At 40.5% G+C, this 22,308-nt stretch overlaps 1 protein-coding gene across 15 annotated transcripts in view; it reads right to left on the bottom strand.

Annotated features, from left to right (window-relative positions):
- Nucleotides 1–2,469: 2,469 nt before the first annotated feature.
- The window catches only part of atp2b2 (ATPase plasma membrane Ca2+ transporting 2), a 102,324-nt gene continuing 82,485 nt past the window's right edge, over nucleotides 2,470–22,308 (bottom strand). For 8 of the 15 annotated variants that reach the window (XM_048254022.1, XM_048254023.1, XM_048254021.1 and 5 more), the window contains 11 exons: nucleotides 16,004–16,245; nucleotides 15,514–15,748; nucleotides 13,164–13,343; nucleotides 12,826–12,913; nucleotides 12,226–12,332; nucleotides 11,195–11,386; nucleotides 9,428–9,641; nucleotides 9,084–9,295; nucleotides 8,495–8,602; nucleotides 7,709–7,891; nucleotides 2,470–2,786 (listed from right to left, as the gene is read on the bottom strand). In XM_048254022.1, the coding sequence (XP_048109979.1) occupies nucleotides 2,478–2,786; nucleotides 7,709–7,891; nucleotides 8,495–8,602; nucleotides 9,084–9,295; nucleotides 9,428–9,641; nucleotides 11,195–11,386; nucleotides 12,226–12,332; nucleotides 12,826–12,913; nucleotides 13,164–13,343; nucleotides 15,514–15,748; nucleotides 16,004–16,245 (2,070 nt within the window). In that variant the 3' untranslated portion in view covers nucleotides 2,470–2,477. Of the gene's footprint in view, nucleotides 2,787–5,492; nucleotides 5,546–6,872; nucleotides 7,045–7,708; nucleotides 7,892–8,494; nucleotides 8,603–9,083; nucleotides 9,296–9,427; nucleotides 9,642–11,194; nucleotides 11,387–12,225; nucleotides 12,333–12,825; nucleotides 12,914–13,163; nucleotides 13,344–15,513; nucleotides 15,749–16,003; nucleotides 16,246–22,308 lie in introns of all 15 variants that reach the window. The other 7 variants (XM_048254028.1, XM_048254030.1, XM_048254034.1 and 4 more) reach the window with 5 other exon arrangements.

The following is a 22,308-nucleotide window of genomic DNA, read 5'->3' as shown; positions in this document are numbered from 1 at the left end:
TTTGATGTATTGCAAGAAATATTATTCATATCACTGTTATTATTCGTATTAGAATACTTCAACATTGTCATTAAGATGTTTGTTATGTTGTTATGCATTTCAACTGCATCTGTGATTTGGCCCAACATCAGTGGTGGGGCACTGTGCAGAAAGACTTGACCAGTTGTACTGATGACTTGGAGAGGACTTATATGAAATAAATGAAATAAGCTTCAGTCCCTGCCCAGGCAAACCTGGCTGTAGACGTGGTTTCAAGTGAGACTGCGCTCCATGAACAAATGACACATGTTCTAATATCTGTTATGTTAAAGCTGGATTTTTGGTGGATGTGGAAATGCATCTGATATATTTTCAAAGAAATTCGGGCAATATATCAAAACAAATCATTCTCAGTGGGGATCACCAGGATGGAAATAATACTTGCTGTCCTAAACCAGGGATCTCATAAATGTTCCTTTGCTGAAGTCCTTGCCTGAGCTAACAGTTAAAGCTTGTTCACCCTTGCACAATGAAACAACTGACTAATAAAAAGAAAGAGGATGAAACAGGCAAATCAAGAGTAGGTGAAGAGAGTATAAAAGCATACTGGTAGAAAGGTGGATGGGCTTAAATAAAGAGTAGGTGAAGAGAGAGTATAAAAGCATACTGGTAGAAAGGTGGATGGGCTCAAATTGCATATTGAACATATAGCATCATGCTTCCCCAATGGCTCTAAGTGGTGATAACCAAACAACTGGGATACAATATCAGGGTCAGGAACAACTTGATGCATCCTCATATGTCCCTCCAAAAATTGATCTTCTATGTGATCTTTCATTTCTATACCACAATAAATATTTTACAACTAGCGAAATGCTGGAATATATTTTGTGACGGCAGGAAGACAAGCTTGTTTAAAACACAGAAGCACATCTACATTAACACCACATAATTCATTCATATCAGGGTAGTGCAGAAAAGGTTCATGTGTCTCATATATATAGAAATATATATATATATACTTCTATACTGTATATTTCTTATATATATATTTCTTAGAAATGAGTCAAAAGCAACATTCCATTTTGTTATTTTTTCAGTTGTTTAAAATGTCATCAGCTCTTGAGCTGGGTTCTTTCTTTTAAAGAAAAATAAATGAAAAAAGTAAAAAAAAGAATCAGCACAATATATCACAAGATTTCAACACAATGTTTTGATTTCCATACAGAAAAGCCAAATATAACTTAGTTTCCATTTGTTTCTAACATAAAAAAAATCCATCGCATCCTTTGAAGGGTCACACATAATTGAAAACACTTTTCGTTAAACAAGCAGTAGTTGTTGAGTAGATAGTTAATTTAATTACACCTGAATGGCCCACTCATTTTTGAGATTGACTTCAAGTTCATTCAAGCATTAAAAAAATAGATTAATAATGGAAAAAACCCCAACTTCATCTTAAGATCTGTGGTTGGAAACAGAGGGAATCGCTCAGAGTTGATCCAAACAATCATGTAATACTAAGATGCCACATGAATTATATATCCCACTATATTTTGGTTTCTTTTGTTATCCTCTAAAATTATCTACAATATCTGACAAAATAGCAGGCAAGTCCAGCACACAGTTTGTAATAAAACACCTAGTCCAATATTACAGGAGTATTCAACATCTTGAGCTGTTCTGACTAGATCTGCTGTATGGATTTGAACCCTACAAATAAACCAGGACGCTTCTACGGTTTTGTAAACAAATTACATTCTCTTTAGGACATAAATAAGTTAAAGTAGTTTAGAGCCATTTAAGCAGAAACAAGGCAACATGCCAACAAACAAAGATAAACTCTGTATATATAGATATATATAATACATATATGTATACATATGTATATGTTTATACATATATGTATATATAGTTTTATATATTATATTTTAATAAATGCTATTATTCATGGGTTCCTCTTTTCCAACAGGTGCAAATCTACAGTGCAAGTTGAGCCCTGCAACCTTGATACACTTTATTTAATGAAATAAATCTATACAGTTAGATACATGCCACACAAGAAACTCACAGACCAGTGAATTGGATAATCTGTCTTAAAATAGCAGTCCACGGCACTTCCCACCAAATCAAAATCATAGAGTCCAAATAAAAATTTCAACAATTTAAATAAAAACTTGGGTAATGTACATTCATGCAGGAGGAATTATAATAGTTGAAGTCAACTGGCTTTTAAAATATTATTATTACAGTCACTGTTGCCAGCAAAAAGAGTGGTCAGTTTGAATCGGATACTGTTCAAGTTCAGCCACAGCTGTGTCTCCTTAACATTGCCACCAAGAAGAGAGAGGGAAAAACAACTAAAAAATGGTTCGGAACACTTCTTCAGTCTGCAGCGCAGGTGCCTTACACATGTTGTGTTGCCTTTGTTATGCTTGAAATTGAAGAGTTTATTATTTTTTCCCCATAATAAATCTTTTTTCCCCAGGAGATGAGGGCTAAAGGGATGTTTCCAAACTATGGAGGGGGCTGCCTGGACTGGAGGAGGCAGCTGATTTACTTGTGTCGGTGGTGAGGTTGATGCCACTGTCAATGGCGTTGTTGTTCTTGTTGGGTGAAGAGGGCTGACTAGCCAAGTTCTTCCTGGCCTCGTCGTCGATGTCAGTGTCATCTATGAGTGGGATGTGGGGTGTGGAGTCTTCTATTCTAAACTCGGGATGGGTCATGAAATTGTGAATGGAGGGTCTGGAATCTGGTTTTTCCAAGCCTTCATAGAGAGAGCTACGAAATGCATTCACAACACGGATCTGTATAGTTGGAAAGAAAGAAATTAAAAGACAAAAATAGAGTATTAGTAACCAAGAAGTGATATCAGCATCCAACATGGAGGACCCACGGATTGTCATAGACAGAGGAGATAGAGGGGCAGAGGATGGGAAGAAGCATTGTGAGAAACCACATGTCACAGTTTCTGCGGTCATGTTACTTTGGGAGACATTCATAGCTCAACTGTTCACGTGCACTGAAACACTGGCAACTGCAGTCAATCAACAGAAACAGAAGAGAATAACAACTAAAACATGTTAAAAACAAAAAAAGGTTTTCAAAAGCCACACAAGAAAACACAGGCGATGCTGTTAAGAACAGTATACGCTACAATCCAGTATGATGTATACCTAGAGACAAGCCACGTTAATAAAGGAAAATATACACATGCAAGTTGAAGTCTTGTGGTAAATTGTTCAGAGGAAGCGTGTCAGATCCAGGAAGAGTTTAAAAGGAGAGGGGAAAAGAAAACTCCACAAAGACTCCCGGTATGAATGAACAGGCATGGGTGAGGGAGGGGAACACAGTGGTCTCAACATGGAAATGAAACAAACAAGACTGATGCTCATAGAGGTATGGTGCCACAAGACAACAAAGCAGACCAACGGATCCAGTACTCAACCAAAGGACACTGAACATGCAGCTTAGACAAGACTGTGTTGGTACACTGAAACAAATACAGTTACGTAGACGGCTGAAGAAAAATAAGAGTTAAAACACACACACACACACAGACACACGAAAATAGATGAGAACAGATGAAAAATTCTGTTCTTTCCACAATTCCATGCATATCTGTGTAAACACTCAAGTATAGGCCCAAAAGTGCTGTTTAAATCGGTATGCCACTAAAATCTATCTACTACTAATGGACTAAACAGTCCATTACTGTAAAACCAACCTTAGCTATATAACCCCAACGAAATAGCAGTATATTTGTTTTTACAATCACATACTTCACATACTTAATCATAATAGGAAATAAATCAGCCCCCATAATATAACTAATTATCCTTTGGAGACAATTGATCCATCTCATATCCTCAGCTACCTCATCTTGAACGCACATCTCACATGATAGCAACATGCTGACATTCTATGTTTTAATTTATGTTTGCTATTGTCTGTAATGCAATAGACAAGACACCATACACCAGTGTGCAGGAACTGTTGATACAGTACCAAGATTAGGTCGTTAAGAGAGAATAGTCTACAAATAAGTCTTTTTCTTCCATTTCTAGTTTCTACGGTCAAATATGTAAGGGATAATGTATAGAACGCCGGTCATTACTGGGAAAATAAGTCCCGACAGGGCGAACCGGACCCCAACACGCAGCGGAGGGGTCTTGTTTCCCTGAAAGGACTTATTTTCACAGTAATGACCGGCGTTCTATACATTATCCCGCTAATCTCGACTACTTGCCAAAACGAAATAAAAAACTCCCCACGATATGACTTTAGCCTACATAACCTAGCCTATTTGTTACCGTTCATCATTGGCATTTGCTGAGAAACAAATAGTTCGCAACAACTGCGCTGCTGAACTTGAATCAAACATTCTTTAGAACACAGCTGATCAACCGTCTGCTTTCACGTTTTGAATGAAGTTCCAGTCCTTTGTGTAGTGATATGAAAGATATTAATCAGAAGCACAAAACCGTTGCCATTGACAGCGGTGATTAAATCTTTGCGGTGATTTATGTAGATTTAACATAGGACCGAACGTTGGGAAGGCCCATTCATGTGAATGGAACTTTCTGCAGCACTCTGAAGAGCCGTGTAATAAATTTATGTAATTACCACTGAAACATATAATTACCGTTGTCAATGGCAACAGGTTTTGTGCTTCTGATTCACGTCTTTCATATCATTCCGCAATTTCTAAAGAATTGAGGGTCCGGTTCGCCCTGTCGGGACTTATTTTCCCGATAATGACCAGCGTTCCATATACTGTACTGTATACCCCTTCTGATTAGAAGTATATGTTATGTGAAGATATAGAAGTAATTTTGTAAATCCTGCTTTACTAATACCTAGGTTGGTCTATCTTCCATATTTCTAGATGTTTTTCCAAAGATAAAAATGAAAATATCTGACAAAAATGGAATAGGAGGTACTCTGCTATCGGGCTTATGTTATAAGAGATGCATAACAGAAACAAAACAAAAATTACACTGCTCTGAATGAGATGGGAGAAGTGATGTCAACACGGAGCACATCAATGGGTGGCAGACTGAGCCTGCGCAACACAGGGACTCCAGTGCAGAGACACACGCAAGTCCATCTAAAGAGCAACAATGTGAAGCCACGAGACAGAACACAGGTCTCTGTGGAACCCAAACATGCGTCTCTCTGTACACCATACACTGATGACATGTAAGACAGGACTATGAGGGGGGAGGGACTCCACTCTTTTCGTACATTTGTCCTGCTGTATTAAGACTGAGACAAAAACCATCTGGCCATGAAGTTAGCCTTACTAAGGTGACCACCCTTCTATCACACACTAAGGGAGACACAAAGTGTTGAGCCTTCTCCGAGGGACTATCTCCACCCAACTTAACCCAGCTCAAACCCATCAGCTTATACTTGAATGTTTACCCAGCCCAGTTGAATTGGTTTTCAAACAAAATATATATAAAAAAAATTGACATCAATTTTACTTTTCAGACAATGGAGGGACTCACAACCTGAAATTCACTCCTTAGGATGTACCCCCTACTCCAGGGCTCCTAGCACTCTGGGGAAGACAAACACATGGGACATTGAGACAATAGTGCTCTCGAGAGCTGGGCTCAGAAGATGAATTAAGAACAAACATGGGAATTGAAAGAGGAAAACTGCAGAGAGCCAGAAAGCAATGAAGAAAAGCTCAAAGATGCCCCCATAAATGAGTGGGATTATCATTCAGTGCTTGTATTACAGAAATGTTTATCTGCAACAAAGTTTGGCAGTCAGATTCATCTGACTGTTAATGATTATAAGGTGGTATTGCTACTCCATGTATTTTGCATAATGCTGTTTCTGTTTAAATGAACAGCTTTCAATGCAATTAGATATTTGGGCCTAGTGCCTTGTATGTCTGTGCTGATTGCCACCTATGGATGCACCCTGCCTGGTTAAGGCAGGTGTCTGATTAAAAGGCCTAGGGTGATATAGGCCGTCTCTTCCATGTCTCATTTTTGCCTGATGAAGATCTGTTGAGATTGAAACGTTGCCTTTTTTAAAGAAAATAAAGTATTTCTTGGGGCTCATATACAGTACCGTGTGCAGACCATCTCATTCTCTCTCTGACATGTTTTGTCTGGCACCTGTGAAAATATATCTTGGATGTGCGCACTCCACAAATAATGATTATGAGGGCTCAAAACAGATTTGTACTCACATCTCAAGTTTGTGTACTTGAAATTCCCCCATTGTAACACATATTGTACTAGTGGTGTATCCACTGTTATTCTTCCTCTCGTTATACCACACTACCACTATTACTGGTTGCTTGTGTTTAGAGAAGAATTTGTGAAAATGTAGATCTAACAACCAACTGGCAAAATGTCATTGCTACTGACATTAGGGTGGCATGGGCTACAACAGACATGACTGGAGTAAAGTTAAACCAGGTTTAGTTCAAATTGATTGCAGGAAATTGGGGAATTAAAAAAATCACACTGACTTTGCAACTTTTTAAAAAATATTTTGTAAGATCAGCAGATTTGTCTTTATCCAGATAATCTTGTGAAATACAACTTACTCCTTTAGTGAATGTTTCATTATTTTCTTAATGATGCCAGTACATGTTTTCTTTATTATTATGTAGTTGTTATGTTTCAGTGATGTTTTTCATAGTGAAAAACATCAGTTTTTCATAATGATGTTGAAAATTAGATTTTTTTGGCTTGACATTTGGTCTACATGAACACGAAGATATATTGAAAAGTCTTCTCTCTATCTTTGTGACATTTGACTGAACCTGATTGAACTGACTGTGTCATGGTAATTCTTGCTTGTTTTGGTGGTGGTGGGGGGTATTGGGGGCATCTCTGACCAGCACAGAGAGAAGTTTCACTCACGGCCAGTAGGAACTGCAGTGGTGCTGGTAGGAGAAGAAAGGGCATTGGACAAGGACACATGACTAGGACTAGAAACATTGGTTACATCCTGATTCTGGCTGGTGGTGGAGGACTGCCGCCTCAGAGCACCCTGAAAGGAAGTCCCGCTCTTGAATGTGTTCACTACTTCGATCTGCAAGAATGAGGAGACAGATAGACACAAATGTATAGTTGGGGCTCACCGAGAGCGAGAAAATAGGGAGCCAATGGCAGACGGAATTACACTAGCATGACCATGTTGGCTGAAGAGAACAAACTGGCTTGAAGACAAAACATCGCTTCACATGAACAATAATGAATGGCCCATATAACATGAATGGCTGAAGAAAACAGAAGGTCAGATGGTAGAAGAGCTTCTGTGACTCTACGAGGTTCTGTTGAGTTCATCTGTAGGGATCTTGTGTGTCTTGTGGTCACTGTAGGTACAGTATACCCCAGGGAGTGGAGTAGAAAGGCTTCAATTCATAGGAGATTTGTTACTATAATACAATACTGTTGTAACAAATGCATAGATTGCCACATGCACTAGAACCATGCATTTTGTGACAAGGATATAAGTACTTCCTATAAATGACATGATGTTCACTACCTTGTGCTATTTAAATGCAGTGCAGATGTACTAAAGTCCAAAGTCTAAAGTAAATTTTCAAAAAGTTTAAGCATTAATCTTTAAGCACAAATCCATCGATTGAATCAGTGTCAGCCATATCCAATATTAGTGATTCACCCATAACCTCTAGTGTGACAGCAAAATGACTAAACAACGGGCAGTTATCAGCTCAGCCCAGGTCCTTTACCTGTGTCTGGATGCGGTTGAGGCCGCGGAACCAGAGGATCTGTCCGCGTCGCAGTTCCCTCTCTGCGTGGTCAATCTCCTCTTGGTCATCGTTGTTGTCCTCCTCAGGCATTTCATCCTTCTGGGTCAGCCGCCCTGCTCCTCTCAGGAACCGCAGCTTACTATTGGGGATTGTGGAGATGACCTGATCAGAGGGAGAAAGGAGTTAGAGAGGGAGGTGTGGATTCCACTTGTGGAGAAAGGTCAGTGAAAACATAAAGGCAGAGTACTTGAGACTGCAGTATTACAGTACACAACTATACTGTTCAGAACATTAGTCATGTTTAACAGCACTCATATCCTTACATCTTCTGTCATTCTAGCTTAGATAATAGGACACATATTCCTACCATTAGGTTCAATTTAGATGTGTATCAAATGTACCGAATGCAGTCTTTAAGAGTCATCAAGAGAAGGCATTTTTGCCTTTGGACCAAGTTTCAAATTCGAGTTCCCACACAAACATATTTAGTGGCGGACCATGTCAGTTTAGTCAATTAACATCAAAAAACATTTGATACCTTTTCAAAATACTATTTCCCCTTGTGCATTAGCAATATTGTCAGTGAATTAAGCTATACCGTACCAACATGAATGTGACTTCAAAGCGATAAAGATTTTTTGTGTACCGTTACACCCCTAATAGATAAATAATCCAAACAATGGAATGTTTCCATTTCACTTCTTGAGTGAAGCTTCAGGTGGTGTGAGCTGTATTGGTTGTAAAGATGAAAAGCATGTGTGTTACCTGACCCCAGACCAGTTCTCCTAGCCCTAGAAAGACACACCACATCCACTTCTCCAAGTCCAGTGGGGAGCAGCTGAATGGCTTTCCTCCAAACTGCACAATCACAATCTACAAGAAATTGAATATAGCCCTCATTTATCACATCACAACAGCAAGCTGGGGAAGAGGCCTGCACTCCCGCAGGATTAACATCTGTAATACTAATTAAGATGAAACAGTTAGTTTTAAACATCACTATAATCTAGAATTATATACTATAATGATTTATTTATTTCAGAGGTACCAACAAATCTGTCTAGGCCATTTATCTACGTAAAATAAACCACAAATTATCTCTTTTCAAACTTTCTTTGCTTTACTCTAATATGTACCAATAGCATGCTGCTATACATGAGAAAAATGTCTTGATGTTTGGATTGTATGTAAATACAGCGGGATCTCAAGTGCCTTGATTCATGGAACAATAGCTGCTATATATATATATATATATATATAGCACTTGGATAAAGAATGGCAGGGAGTGTTGGGTATAACCCTGCTGTCAAAACTGATAATAAAAGGAAGATCTAATCAGTCATGAATCCCTTACCTGGATGGCAAAGGTTCCCAGTACGATCGAGCAGAAGATTGGGTTTCTGAAGATGCCATCAAACACATTCCTCTCGCCATGGATCTTACGGGCATTTATTTCGTTGAAGAGTTGCATCATGACAAAGGTGTTGAAGATGATTGTGTAGTGCTCAGAAGGGGGGGAGTGCAGTGGGGCATTGCGGCCACTGTCAATGTCAAAGATCTGTTCCCCTGAGGAAGACACATAACGATATATGAAATTACTGGCAAGGCAGTGGTTGCGCTCTAAGCCACTATGAAAATAACCTCTGTGAGATATGTATACAACTGATTCTGTGCCATTGAGTGAGCAGTGGTACAAACCTGCAAAGAGCAGAGTGAAGATGATGGTGAGCTGATAGATCCCGTGGCCCAGGATGTTCTTGGTCATGGTGCTGGAGATGAGGGGCTTGTCCCTGCCGTATGGCTTCCTCATGAGGAGAGACTCAGTGGGCGGCTCTGTGGCCAGGGCCAGGGAGGCAAACGTGTCCATGATCAGGTTCACCCACAGCATCTGCACAGCCTTCAGAGGAGAGTCCTGGGACCACAGAGCACAGTTAGAGGAGGAAGGCAGGCAGAAACACCATTCTTTCACTACTCTTTTCCTCAAGCTGCTGAGAACATCTCCAAGTAACAGCCTGGCTTTGAACCATATAAAGCATGTCCTCTGTAGTGCTCTTACAGTCATGACAAGGTGCAGGCATCTAGTTTACGCCTCCTAAGAATGAGTATTGTCATCTCATGGACATGCACGGACGGATTAATATCGCATTACACTTAGGATTGTCAAAGTCTGTCACAAATACCCTATTTATAGTGGATGGAATCCACTATCTTGAAATCTCCTGGCTTCTTCTTATTATAACCTTTTCTTTTTACCTTTTCAAGAATGAATGCGACTCTAACCGCTTAACGTACAGACATGTTGAAATAACCGCTTTGAAGGTCTGGAGTGGGGCAAGAGAGTTATTATTTCAGATTTTTTTTCAAAGTTTATACTTTTTGAGAAATAGGGGATTAAAAATGTTAAAAAGCTCATTTTTCCCCCATAGACTTGAATGGCTGTGATGTCATAATGGCCTAAAGCCAGCTGCGCTCGTTAAGCTCCCAGAGTAGTTCCCGGGCTAATTAGAACACTGGCACAGGTGCCACCTGTGAATCCATCTGTCTCAGCTTCTAATGCATACAATCTGGTGCTCCCTAAAACTTCACATCCTGTTTAAGTGTTTCCCGTGTGTCAAAATAAAAAAGTCACAGCCATATCTCATGCTTTGCGCATTATATCTCCAGAACGGCTTGACGCTTCAAATTTGGTACAAGTGTTTGTATGGACTCAAAGATGAAGTGAATTGATGTTGGAGGTCAAAGGTCAATTGTCAAGATCAAAAACACCTTGAGTGTTATATCTCAAGATATCTTGACACACAAGGTTTTTTTGGTACGAGGGTTTGTATGAACTCAAAGATTAAGTGATTCAATGTTTTTTTTCCCAGGAATCTCCCCACCAACATTAAGCCAGCAGCTTTCCATCCACTATTGTAATTCCTCTGGCATTACATTTCTAGTTATGAAATGCAATCACAGCTCAAATGGTCAGAAACACTGGGAAATGACTACAAAGAATATATAAATGAAGATTAATAGTCTGTCATTTACTTCCAAAACATAATACTTCTGATGCCACATTCTCCCTGGTACTAAGTATTTTTATACATAAAGGAAATGGGCTTGGGAAAGGCAGGTCCCAGGCCTTCTGGCCTGCTTATCTCCTGGATCAGCCCAAATAGCCTAGTGATGGCATACGACTACTGACTCTGTTCTTCCAGTGAAAAAACTTGATCTCTTGATGATTTTACAAAGATCCACTTTCTCCAGCCATAAGGCCAATAGCTAGTCAGACAGAGGAGAAAGCTACAATGCTGTAGGACCGCGTGGTGAGATAACTAAGACAAGGATACAAGGAAGAAAAGAGGCTACCAGCAAACAGAACAAACAACAGAGAATGGCGACAGCTAGCAAAGGATGAAAGAAGGAAAGAAAGGATGGTGTGAGAGGAGGATGAAGAGTAGAGAAGGTGGGGGCGGTGCACACCTGTGTGATGCATGCCCCCGTGAAAGCCACGATCACGGCCACCACGTTCACAGTCAGCTGGAACTGCAGGAACTTGGAGATGCTGTCGTAGACGTTGCGCCCCCACATCACCGCCTTCACAATACTGCTGAAGTTGTCGTCTGTCAGGATGATGTCCGAGGCCTCCTTGGCCACGTCTGTCCCAGCGATGCCCTGTTAGGGAGAGAGAAAGGGCATCAGCTCCACAAGGCCTGGACTCACCAGCTCATAACACCACTCCACTGAGGCTCACGCAGAGTGGCACAAAGTCATTTCTAACACCAAAGGACAGAGCTGAACAAACATGGATGAGGGAGAATAAGGTCAAATGAAGAACAGTTAAAGTGAAATACCCCTTTGAGAGAAAATATGTGCATGGGTTGCCTCCTGCTAAGGTTTTCTATTAACAAATATGTGATATTGGTGTCTTAGATACAGCTTTTAATACTATAAAGAGATTACATTTTTGAAAGCTTTGCCTTATAACTGGTGACTGATGGTAAAATCACTAAAGCTATGGCTAATACATCAGATTTTTCAGTGAACTCTGGAAATACACTACTCACAAAAAGATAGGGATATCTCACTTTCGGGTGAAACTTAATATTTCAGTACAGAAAGTACTGAAACACTGAACTGTTGGACATGCACATTCCAAAGTTAAGAGAAGGTCTCATTAAGTTCACCTGTAAACTGGCTTATAGTGGATTTTTGGTTCATCCTGAAATTTCACCCGAAAGCCAAATATCCCTGACTTTTTGTGAGTAGTGTATATGATATTAATGGCTACTACAGTGAAATACAATCAAAAGGAAAGGGACATTCAAGACAGACGAAGAGGGAAATGTAAAAACATGTCTCAGTAAAGCACCAATTTTATTTACTACAGACATACACCAGAGGGCAGTCTAATTCCTCTGTTATTTTGGTAACAGAAAGATGGTCATGGTCTGTGCATGTGTGTGTGTGTGTGTGTGTGTGTGTGTGTGTGTGTGATCCAGGACTTTCCTCACCATAGCAAAGCCCACATCTGCCTTCTTAAGGGCCGGCCCATCATTGGTCCCATCACCTGTTACTGCGACAACCTGTCTCTGGTCTACCAATGTGCTGTCAATGATTCCTAAAAGAGAATGAGAGAAGAGTGCATTTACATCTGATTTTATAGGAAAAGGTAGCAAGCATGGCTAGCTGTCACTAGTAAGCTGTACCAGTTATTGCTAAACTACATATCAAAAATAACACCATTTCACTTGTGTGTCAGATAGATACAAACTGCCACAAAGTTTACTGTTACTGGTGTATATAATATAGCTTATATACTGTATGCTATATATATATATATATATATATATATATATATAAATAATAACACCAAAGAAATTCCTTGTACTCCCAGTACAGTATGTGGTGAGTTAAAGATTCTGATTCTGTTTCTGCTCTAAAAGATTCTTTCGTTTTCGGGATTCTCTTGCACCGTTTTGGTGTGTGTTCAAGGTAACCGTTTTAAATAGGCTGGTTGAGTCATCCATTGTCGATCAAGCCCACACCTTCCTGCTGCATTACATAAACCCAAGGAGGTCTCGTATTAGAAACAGAAGGCCTGGCACACACACCTTTGACCAGTGTGTGTTTGTCAGTGGGGGAGGACCTGGCCAGCACTCGCAGTTTGGGCCACACCTTATCAATGCGCTCCTGTTCCACCTGCAGAGCAACACACGCACAAACACACACAACATACTGAAAGAGGAAATGTACTGAAAAAGGGCTTACACTGGAAAGTAATCAGTAGGAGAAAAACTTGAGCTGGACACCCTCAGATTCTTGGACAACGCTCATGCACGCACACACACACACACACGCACACACACACACACACACACACACACACACACACACACACACACACACACTAATGAGATAAAGAACTCTTCTGGGAGATGCGCTGGGTTACCTCTCCCTTCTCGTTACGGATCCTCCTGTTGAACTCCTTTCCATCGATGCAGAGGAAGTCCTCTCCAGGGTGGATGATTCCACATTTGATTGCGATGGCACGAGCTGTGTTGATGTTGTCTCCAGTGACCATGCGCACAGTGATTCCTGCACGCTGGCACCTCAAGATGGCATCAGGCACCTGTGATGGTCAAGAGATGGTGGTCGGTAGCAGCAACAATTAGTTCAGAAGTGAAGAATGACACGTCCATGCAAGTGTTTGTTTTGCTCTAAAGCTGCCCAGCAACACACTAATGCTCACAGCTCACAGATTTCTTCATGGATCATTTATGTTCTGACCAGGTCAATAATTCATTATGATAAAAATTGAATTTTCCATGCAAGCAATGCAGCATGCATCTGAAACAACAGTATGTTTGATTACGGTACATATGGTACAGCACATCTCTATAAACACATGTGGAAATGGACAAAAGACCAGACACATCAGTTAGACACTGATGGTATCTCCTTGGAAACATGTCAGGGGCATTCCCAAGGATTTGTTCAGCATAATGACTGTCTAACCCACTTAACTCACTGGACATGGGCCACGCGAAGGAAAAGCCTCATCAATAATAGACAATGGCAGAGGAAGGTGACTGTAACTGTAGACTTCAAACTCCAATGTATTTGTTTACACATACTCATGTTCCCGCCTTTAGTATCTTATCTAGATACAGGGACCTGGAGGCCCGCCACACACTCAGGACACTGGCTGGTTCAAAGTGCAGCTTCAGTTCAGCAGTTGCACTGTCATCGAATTACCACAAAACAACCATCCACATCATGGGAATGAATGTGGCACTAGCACTAAAGATAAAGCAGCAAAGACTTAATTATCTATTAATGAAGTTCGCATCCCCAGGGATTCGCATACCCTCTAATTTATGTAGAGGTATATTCTGAGAATACTCAACAATGAGTTTCTGTTGATTTCCAGATTACAGTCCAAATGTACGTATAATCACATTGGCCAATGACATCACCAACCCATGAAGGTCACAGGTGTTTCATGTTTGTCTTGGCATCCTCAATTCAACTGGATTAGCTGCATGTAACCCATGATCATCAATCACAACTGCACTGAAAGATATTTGATCGATTAATGGGTAAACAGGAAAACTGAGCTTACAACATTTAAAGTAACATGATGGAGGAATCCCCAACATTTCAACATACTGGCTACCCATTTAGCGCAATTAGTCTAAAACCAATGAAAAAGGTCATGCTCCTACCCACAACAGCAATATTGCATTACAGTAGTGCAATAGCAGCCGTTCTGGGTGCACATCGGCAATATCGACTCTATTCTCCTTATTCAATGCAGGGTGGTATCAAAATGAGATTTAGATGTTCAAATGTCGCTTTAAAGGCCGGGTTGACAAAATCAAACAAATCCAGTTGGGAGAACAGCTACTATAACTTCAAGGTCCCTTGGAAAATGTGTGTGCAACATTCTCCATGATTTCACTTATAATTTCCAAAAATCGAATGCCACCTTGGAAATGATTGGATTTGAGATAACAGTTCTCCTCCTTTGTCATCATTTTTGTCACCACAGCCCAACCTGCTGACTGGCCAAGTAGAGAGCAAGTGCTTCTCTACTGATGGTTTCTAGACTACACTCTTTCCCATAACTGAACTTTTCACACATGGATTTTGATCATCTTGGGAAGGTCCTCTAAAACTGAAGATTATAGTTGAGACAAGAGACATATGCAGAGATTTCAGGCTAGAGAGAGAGGGAGGGAGGGAGGATGAGTGGGAGGAGGAGGCAGAGTGAGGGCACAAGTCAGTAAAGGAGAGCGAGAGGTAACGAGTGCACAGGAGATGGAGAGATAAAAGAGGGAGGTTGAATAATGCAGAAGCAGGCTTGTTTTTCTCCTTCCTATGTGATCCCTGAGGTGCTGTGATCTAAGGGAACAGTGTTTAAGGACTTAACATCTCTGTCACATTTGAAATGTAAAATACTATGTAAAATGTGAAAACTTACAAATGTCAAAGGAATATGTTGAATGACAGTCTAAGGACATATATCAAGCTCCTTTTTATTAGAGGAAACAAGGCTAACCCAACATGTGATTTGTTCTTGCCTCGGTTTAGTGTTAGACTGCATACCTATTACTAGGAATTAGTGATCAATGGAAATGAGCACATGGTCATCTCTCCCAACTCCATTTTTAAAGAGCGGCCTATGCATGTATTGCAACACAATTGATGCCTGCAGTCCAGGAATGATATAACAGGTCAGCTGTACACAGCAGCATGACAACTGATTCACAGGAGAGGCATGACTAACCATGCCTTACCTCAGGCCGAACAGGATCTTCAATGCCAACCACGCAGATTGCTGTCAACTCGCTCAGAATGCCGTTCTCATCATCCCAGTTTGGTTCAGGGTCAGCAGGGAAGTCACGGTACGCCACGCAGATGGTCCTCAGCCCGTCACAGGCCATGGGCTCAATCACCTTCTTCACCATTTCATCCCTGTCCCGAGGCCTGAATACTCGTGGCTCCCCAACATCACTCATGATACGAGAGCACCTGCAATGCAATGGGACACTCAAAATCAGGACTAGGTCTCCTCTCCTCCTCCTTTGCCATAAACTAAACATTCTCTTCACGAAAGTATATCACTGAAATTGATAAATGACAGGGGGTCAAATTACATAAATATTCAAAAAGCATGCTTATCAAGTACAAGAGCCCTGCCAAGTTGTGGGGTAGATTTACATAAATATCTGGTAAAACAATTTCCTTACTGGCATGCAGCCTAAAATGTTATCTGAAGCCACTTACTTCTTGAGCACAATCTCAGATGCCCCCTTGCTGTACATGCGGAAGCTGCCATCTGGGAGCTTGGTCACAGTGCTCATGGACTTTCGGACAGAATTGAAGGTGTAGACCTTGTAGAGCTTCTCCTCGGGGATCTGGTTGCGAACAGTCTGGTAGTCTCGTTTAAGTTCCAGGACCAAACCCAACAAGCCGCATTCGGTTTTATTGCCAACTTGCTTGGGGAGACCACCTTCTTTGTCAGGGGGCTGGGGAGACATCAGCAGGAATCACGTCATTAATGAGAGTTCAGTTGCAGTGGAACAAAATTGCTTTCCCATCCCAAATGGTTTTTAAAGTCATACTGAGGGTTCTGCACATATATCATGGATTTCAGGTGCACTTCTCTGCACTAATGCATGTCTGTGAAAAACTGAAACATTTGGGAAACATACAGAGGGGTGGGCTTAAGCTGCATGGTGAGATTAAATATGATTTGGTGGTTGGGGCTACCTGGGCATAGTCTGCATTTATGACATGGATAAAGCTGCTGATCTGGTACCCCACATTTCAGCTATCCACATGCCTGTACTTTCTGTTAGTCTCTTCACTGAAGTGAAATAATGTACATGTGAGTGTTTCAGGAGATTTAAAGTGCTTTTCTCAGAGCCATTTCAGTGGGTACAGGAAAATGGTGGTTGCCATAGCAATGATAGCTGAGGTGCTGTTAGGCAAAGTGACAAGGAGATGACTCCTGCTCTCCACGGCTAGATTTATTTCACACTCTCCATTCCATCTCTCTCACACACACACTTTCTAGGCCTTCACTCTGTAACACTTTGCTCTGTCTACTTGCCTCTCTCAATCATGTATGAGCAGTCACATAAAAACAACATACTAAAAAACATCTGTTTGCCATTTAGCTGTTCAGGAGCTCTATACTGTACATGCTGTAACGCAACAACTACTGTATAAGTAGGCCAGATGTTTTCTGATTAAAAGTACATTATATTACGGTACGTCACTAGATTTGAGATGCTAGTTTTCAGTGTCCATCTCCTTATTATGCCCACCACTGCTCATAGACCTAATAAAGTAGAAATATAAGTAGGCCTAATGCATCAGTTTCGGAAGGTCAAAGTAGATAACTCGGCAATCAGATGATTAATAATCATCTTCTTTAAACTTAAATTCAATCTAATTCCTATAAATCATGATGGTCTCCAGTTCTTCATCCATGAGCTGCTTTTCTCACTGCATGGCTAAGAACTGTTCCAAACACACACCACCATCTCCAGCTTCACCTGATACACACCAAGCATCACAAATAAGAGGTGGCTAAACTATGAATTCTGTGATCTCGGTGAGGTGGACTGCGCCATGCGGTTTTGGATTTTTAAAAAAGGCATTTAGAACATGTTTGATGATGGTGGAGGTTATTGTCCAATGTTTATAACAATACCAGTGTTTCCTAGAGGGTTGATGAGTGTACCTATTGTGAATGTGGATAATACAGTGTGATTTTTGAATGTTAATAGTTGCAATTGGTGAATAAGCTCTTTTGAGAGGTGGATAAACTCTAATAAGAGGTGGATAAACTATTTCTGATTTCTATTTCTAGATAAACTGTGTTTACTTGCGTTTAGCCTCCACTACATCCCTGCCAAGCATCTATTGTGATCTTCATTTCTGGTGTTATTAAGTATTTGGTCACTGATGATGCATTTCAATTAGCTTTTCTCAGCAAAGGACAAACAAATGGACAGGGAATTCAATTTGTGCATGAATCCTCTCCAACATGTCTAAGGCAGGCATCAGCCATTTTTTCAAAACATTTTCCAGGCAGGAAAGTCACACAGGGTCATTTCTGGAGGACCCAACCAAGGTCCTGTTTGACGTGGTACTCGGATGCCCAGGGAGAGGAGCTGGCATAAGTGGCACAGGGTAACAGCTGTCCTCTCCCTGGTCAGCGGGCGCCGCTGCGATCCACGGCATATGGCGCACAGAGAGCTGGCAGCGCCACTTCCTCTTTAGAGCGCTTTTCACACTAGCAGCCGTGCCACTCCTGCCGCCTACCCCTCCAAACCACACCACAGGCCTCCACTCCCAGCATCCCCTGCTCCGCAGGGCCCCACAATCCCCTCCTGCGTCCTCAATAAGGTCGTTTTCATTTTTACCTCTTTGATTTCAGCTCATTAAAGACAGAATTTGATGGAGCCTGCTTAAGGGATGAGAGGTGAGCCACTCACTGCTAGGTGCCCAAATGGCGTTCACGAAAGAGGGGGAACCCAGAGCTTACAAAGAGGATCTTGGCAGCCTCTGACTTCACATGGTGAAGGGAGCTGGTCAACATGCACTCTTGCCCACAGTGATTCAGAGCTAGTCAATATAACACTCATTTGAAGTAGTCCAGGGACATATCTGGCATTGCAGTAACAGTGCTAAAAACCCTGCAATTGCACACAGCAGCAAATCCCATTGAGACACAGGGAATATCTCAGGCCAGGAATAATGAACAGGTACAACTACTACCTCTACCTCTGCTGGCTTAACACATTAAATTGTCTTAACTACAATTGGTAATTGGTTTAACTACTTAGTAACATCATCTAAATTCTCAGGGTGTTAAGTAGAGAGTAATGCAGACTACCGGCAAGTGTGTTTTGAATGTAAAATGTTTATTGTATTGCCGATGGATTTCTCTTTAAAACAAATTTGTCTGTGAATAATCAAATAGCTCTGAAAAAATATCCAAATCTGCTCATCATGCTCCATTACTATACAGAATAGCTATTGTATTTCACACACTGTTACCTGTCTTTGTTATACATTAAATACACATAGCTATTTTACATGTGGAATGTGTGGCATCACACATTCAATGTACTGTATGTGTGAACACTTTATGAAGTACAGTAGTCTCTACACGTATTTTGTAGGGAACATTTACTAAATTACTAAAAGTTTACACCAAAGACACTGGAGAGTTATCATTGAGACTGGGAACCTGAGAGGATGCCCAGAGACCCAAGCTAGCAATGCATCATTGGAACAGGTGGCTGGCGAAGCCCACCTATATTAAAAGATCATATTTCAGCATGCGTGCCAAAGGTTTCAGGAAATCTATCAACTCTGCTAGGCTAGCAACTAGGAGTATTGTCAGTGGCAAAACTCAAAGAAGAATATTCCATATTATTGATAATATCTTATTGATATTGATTGGATATTCTTTATATATATATATATATATATATATATATATATATATATATATATATATATATATATATATATATATATACACACACTGTATATTGAAAGTCTCTCTCTCTTGGTTTTCTGGAGAGGAACGAATGCATCAATTTCTTTACCTGCTTCAAAAAGCTATCAAAAAGATATCAGAAAGTGCCATACTGTAGTCACATTGGATATCTGTAACACTTGCTGTGCTTACTGTACATGTTATGCTGTCAAGGCTGACCTGTATGTGTTGTCTTGTTCCCTTGGCTACTAAGTGTGACTGAAATTGACTAGACAGTTCATTTTAAAAGAAAGTTTTAAAGCTGAGAGAGAGAAAAGTTAACTTGCTGAGAGAGTAGTGGGTTACGGTGTGAGTTATGTAACGCCGTATCACTGAGTGGGCTTAGTACAGTTTCTTAAGGATGAGGGAGAGACAGCGGCAATGATGTGGATATCAAAGCTGTCTTTTTGTATGGTGATCAAAGCTCACCAGGGTTAGCCCACGGAAGACAGGTTACGCAAGCACGGAAGGCCTCAAGGGAATAGGACTCTGATGGGCCTTGTGCTTGGAGATCCCAAAGCCTTTTCTCCTGATTAGGACACAATGTTTGGGCCAGCATCCCTTGCAGGAAAACTTAGAAACAGCCTGACTCATGTCTCAAAAGAAGACTTCTTGATTCGCTAACATCATACCAGAAAGCATGAAGCCATACTTTCATACAATATCTCTTTGTCTAAGAGAACAGAAATGAGAATCTTTAACAGGCATGTAAAGAGTGAAACAGAACTTTTTTTTTTATTTCTTGACAACCCCTCTCTGCCTGGATAATAGAATTCATGAGCAAACCACACCAGCTGTTTGAAGATATGAATTAACATTTCAAGACTAGTCCATTTCTGAAAGAACTTTACAGGATAATCAGAGCTGAAAAGCTAGTCAGCCATGTCAAATTACACTTTGTAGGTACATTGATGAAATATACAGAGAAAAACCAACCAACCAAGTGCTGTGATGAGAATGAATACACAAGCATGCCATTGGGCTCACCACACTACTGTAAGTTTGTAGCAAATAAACTGACATGGAATTCAGTTTCTATGCACCTGAAATCCATTTCATGGATCCATTCATCACACAGCCATTTCATTTCTGACTGTAATCTGCATCTGTCTTTTCACCGAATTGCAACATGCCGATAATTAAATACAATTGGGATTGCTAAAACAAATGAATTGTATACACTTCAAAATGACTGCATTTCTCGGAGGGGGGCTTGGCTCAATATCCACAGACCATCCATAGTCTACACAGAAACAGAGTACAAGGATGAGTGTGATGAAACAACCTCTGAACAGTGTTAAAAGGGACATCTGAAATGAGAGTCCACTCCCATGATGGAACGTGCCAGTCCAAGTCACCAAGCAGATGGCAAGATATCACAATTCAGATGAGCACTATTTCAGCAGAGAAGACTAGGAAATGTAGGACACCTCCCAAGTTACATTTCAGATTTGATCACCTCCTAAGCAACTCTGGTGACCCCTGGTTACTTCTATTTTAAATGGTTCATGCTTTAGGGGCCTTCTAATTTGGAATACATACATATTGATTTTATAACGCAATTCTGAACAGAAAAAGACTTTAATTAATGCCCAATGTAATTTACAATACATCAAGGGATGGTGGTCCAAATTAGCTCCTTCATTTTGGTACCACTGTGTTCATGCCCTGAGGTATTTAAGGAGGGTGTCTTTATTAAATGAGCATTAAGCTCTGTAGCCATCCAGCTGTGACCAGACTTAAGATGGGAGAGCATGCCTTATTGCAGAGGCATGCCAAGTAGCAAGGCAATGGGATGAGATGAAAATGAAGGTCAATTGAATTACAGGACCCTGTGTGATATACTCCTCCTCCTCCTCCCTATAACTGTATCTGCAGTTCCTTTTTGTTCACCCCAGTTTGTAAAATCAGAAAACTTCAGTGTCTTGAAAGAGAAACTACAAAATAATTCAAAACATAATTCTTTATTTAGTCTCAGTCCAAGTTTGCAACCTCCGTTGACTTTTGGTACAGTATAAAGGTACTTCAAACTCTCCATGAGTGCTTTTCAACTCAGTTCTGATTTCATCCATATTTCATTTCAGCAAAGCTTTAAATGTCTTTGTATTGACAAGTAGGGGTTGACTCTATAGGCTGTCTGGCTTTTAAGGAGAACCACTGCACCCATATGTAGATAGTCAAGGTTATTCGTCAAATGTATTCCACTACAGATTAGAGAATAAATGCCCTAAAAGGTTTGTACTGTATATTCTGTTACATTGCTTAAGGTGAGTAACATATTCTACAACCGATTACATTGGCATTGGCATTTTATTAGCTGTGGATGAAACAGTTATTTCAAACACTGAGGTTGTAAGACTCACAGCCAATGCCAACAACAACCCATGACCCTGCTTGATAGTAAGGATTCATGTAGGCCTATGAAACATTAACATCACTGTGTCAAAAAACCTACAACAGTAACTCAACTCAAGCACAGATTTTATCCATCCGCAATAACCACCATCAATGTTGCAAAGAAATAAGGTGTGATATGGAATCTGTTGTAAAATGGATTAGTGCAATGACAGAAAGTATGCATGTATGTAGATGTATGTTCATACTGTTTTTCATGCAATGACTGGGTGTGTATGACTATGTGTGTTTATGTATTCTGCTATATGTATTCTCCTGTTTTATATGTTTCTATTTATTCTTTTTTTAAGTAACACTAGCACTTAAACTATACTTTCATAGACTGAATGATGCACTGATGGGAAAGCAGTTGGGTTTTTTTAACCAACACAAAGAGTTATATTCTTTTTAGTAGAACATTTTTGTCAAGGAACCTGAAACTATGGCTGGCCTAAAACATGCTGGCTGTACATTAGCCCCATTGGCCTATGACAAACTGATCACATTTCTGGAGAGGTTTCATTTGGCTATCTATAACCAGAGAGAGCAGGAGAAAGGAGACACCTGTACTTTGTCTATAAAGATTTGAATTTGCCTTCATGTTAGATTGATGATTTAAAAAGTAACCCCTTCATCA

Source organism: Alosa alosa, chromosome 10, assembly GCF_017589495.1.
Source record: "Alosa alosa isolate M-15738 ecotype Scorff River chromosome 10, AALO_Geno_1.1, whole genome shotgun sequence".
In the NCBI taxonomy this organism is placed as follows: domain Eukaryota; kingdom Metazoa; phylum Chordata; class Actinopteri; order Clupeiformes; family Clupeidae; genus Alosa; species Alosa alosa.
This window is presented reverse-complemented; position numbering and strand designations above follow the sequence as displayed.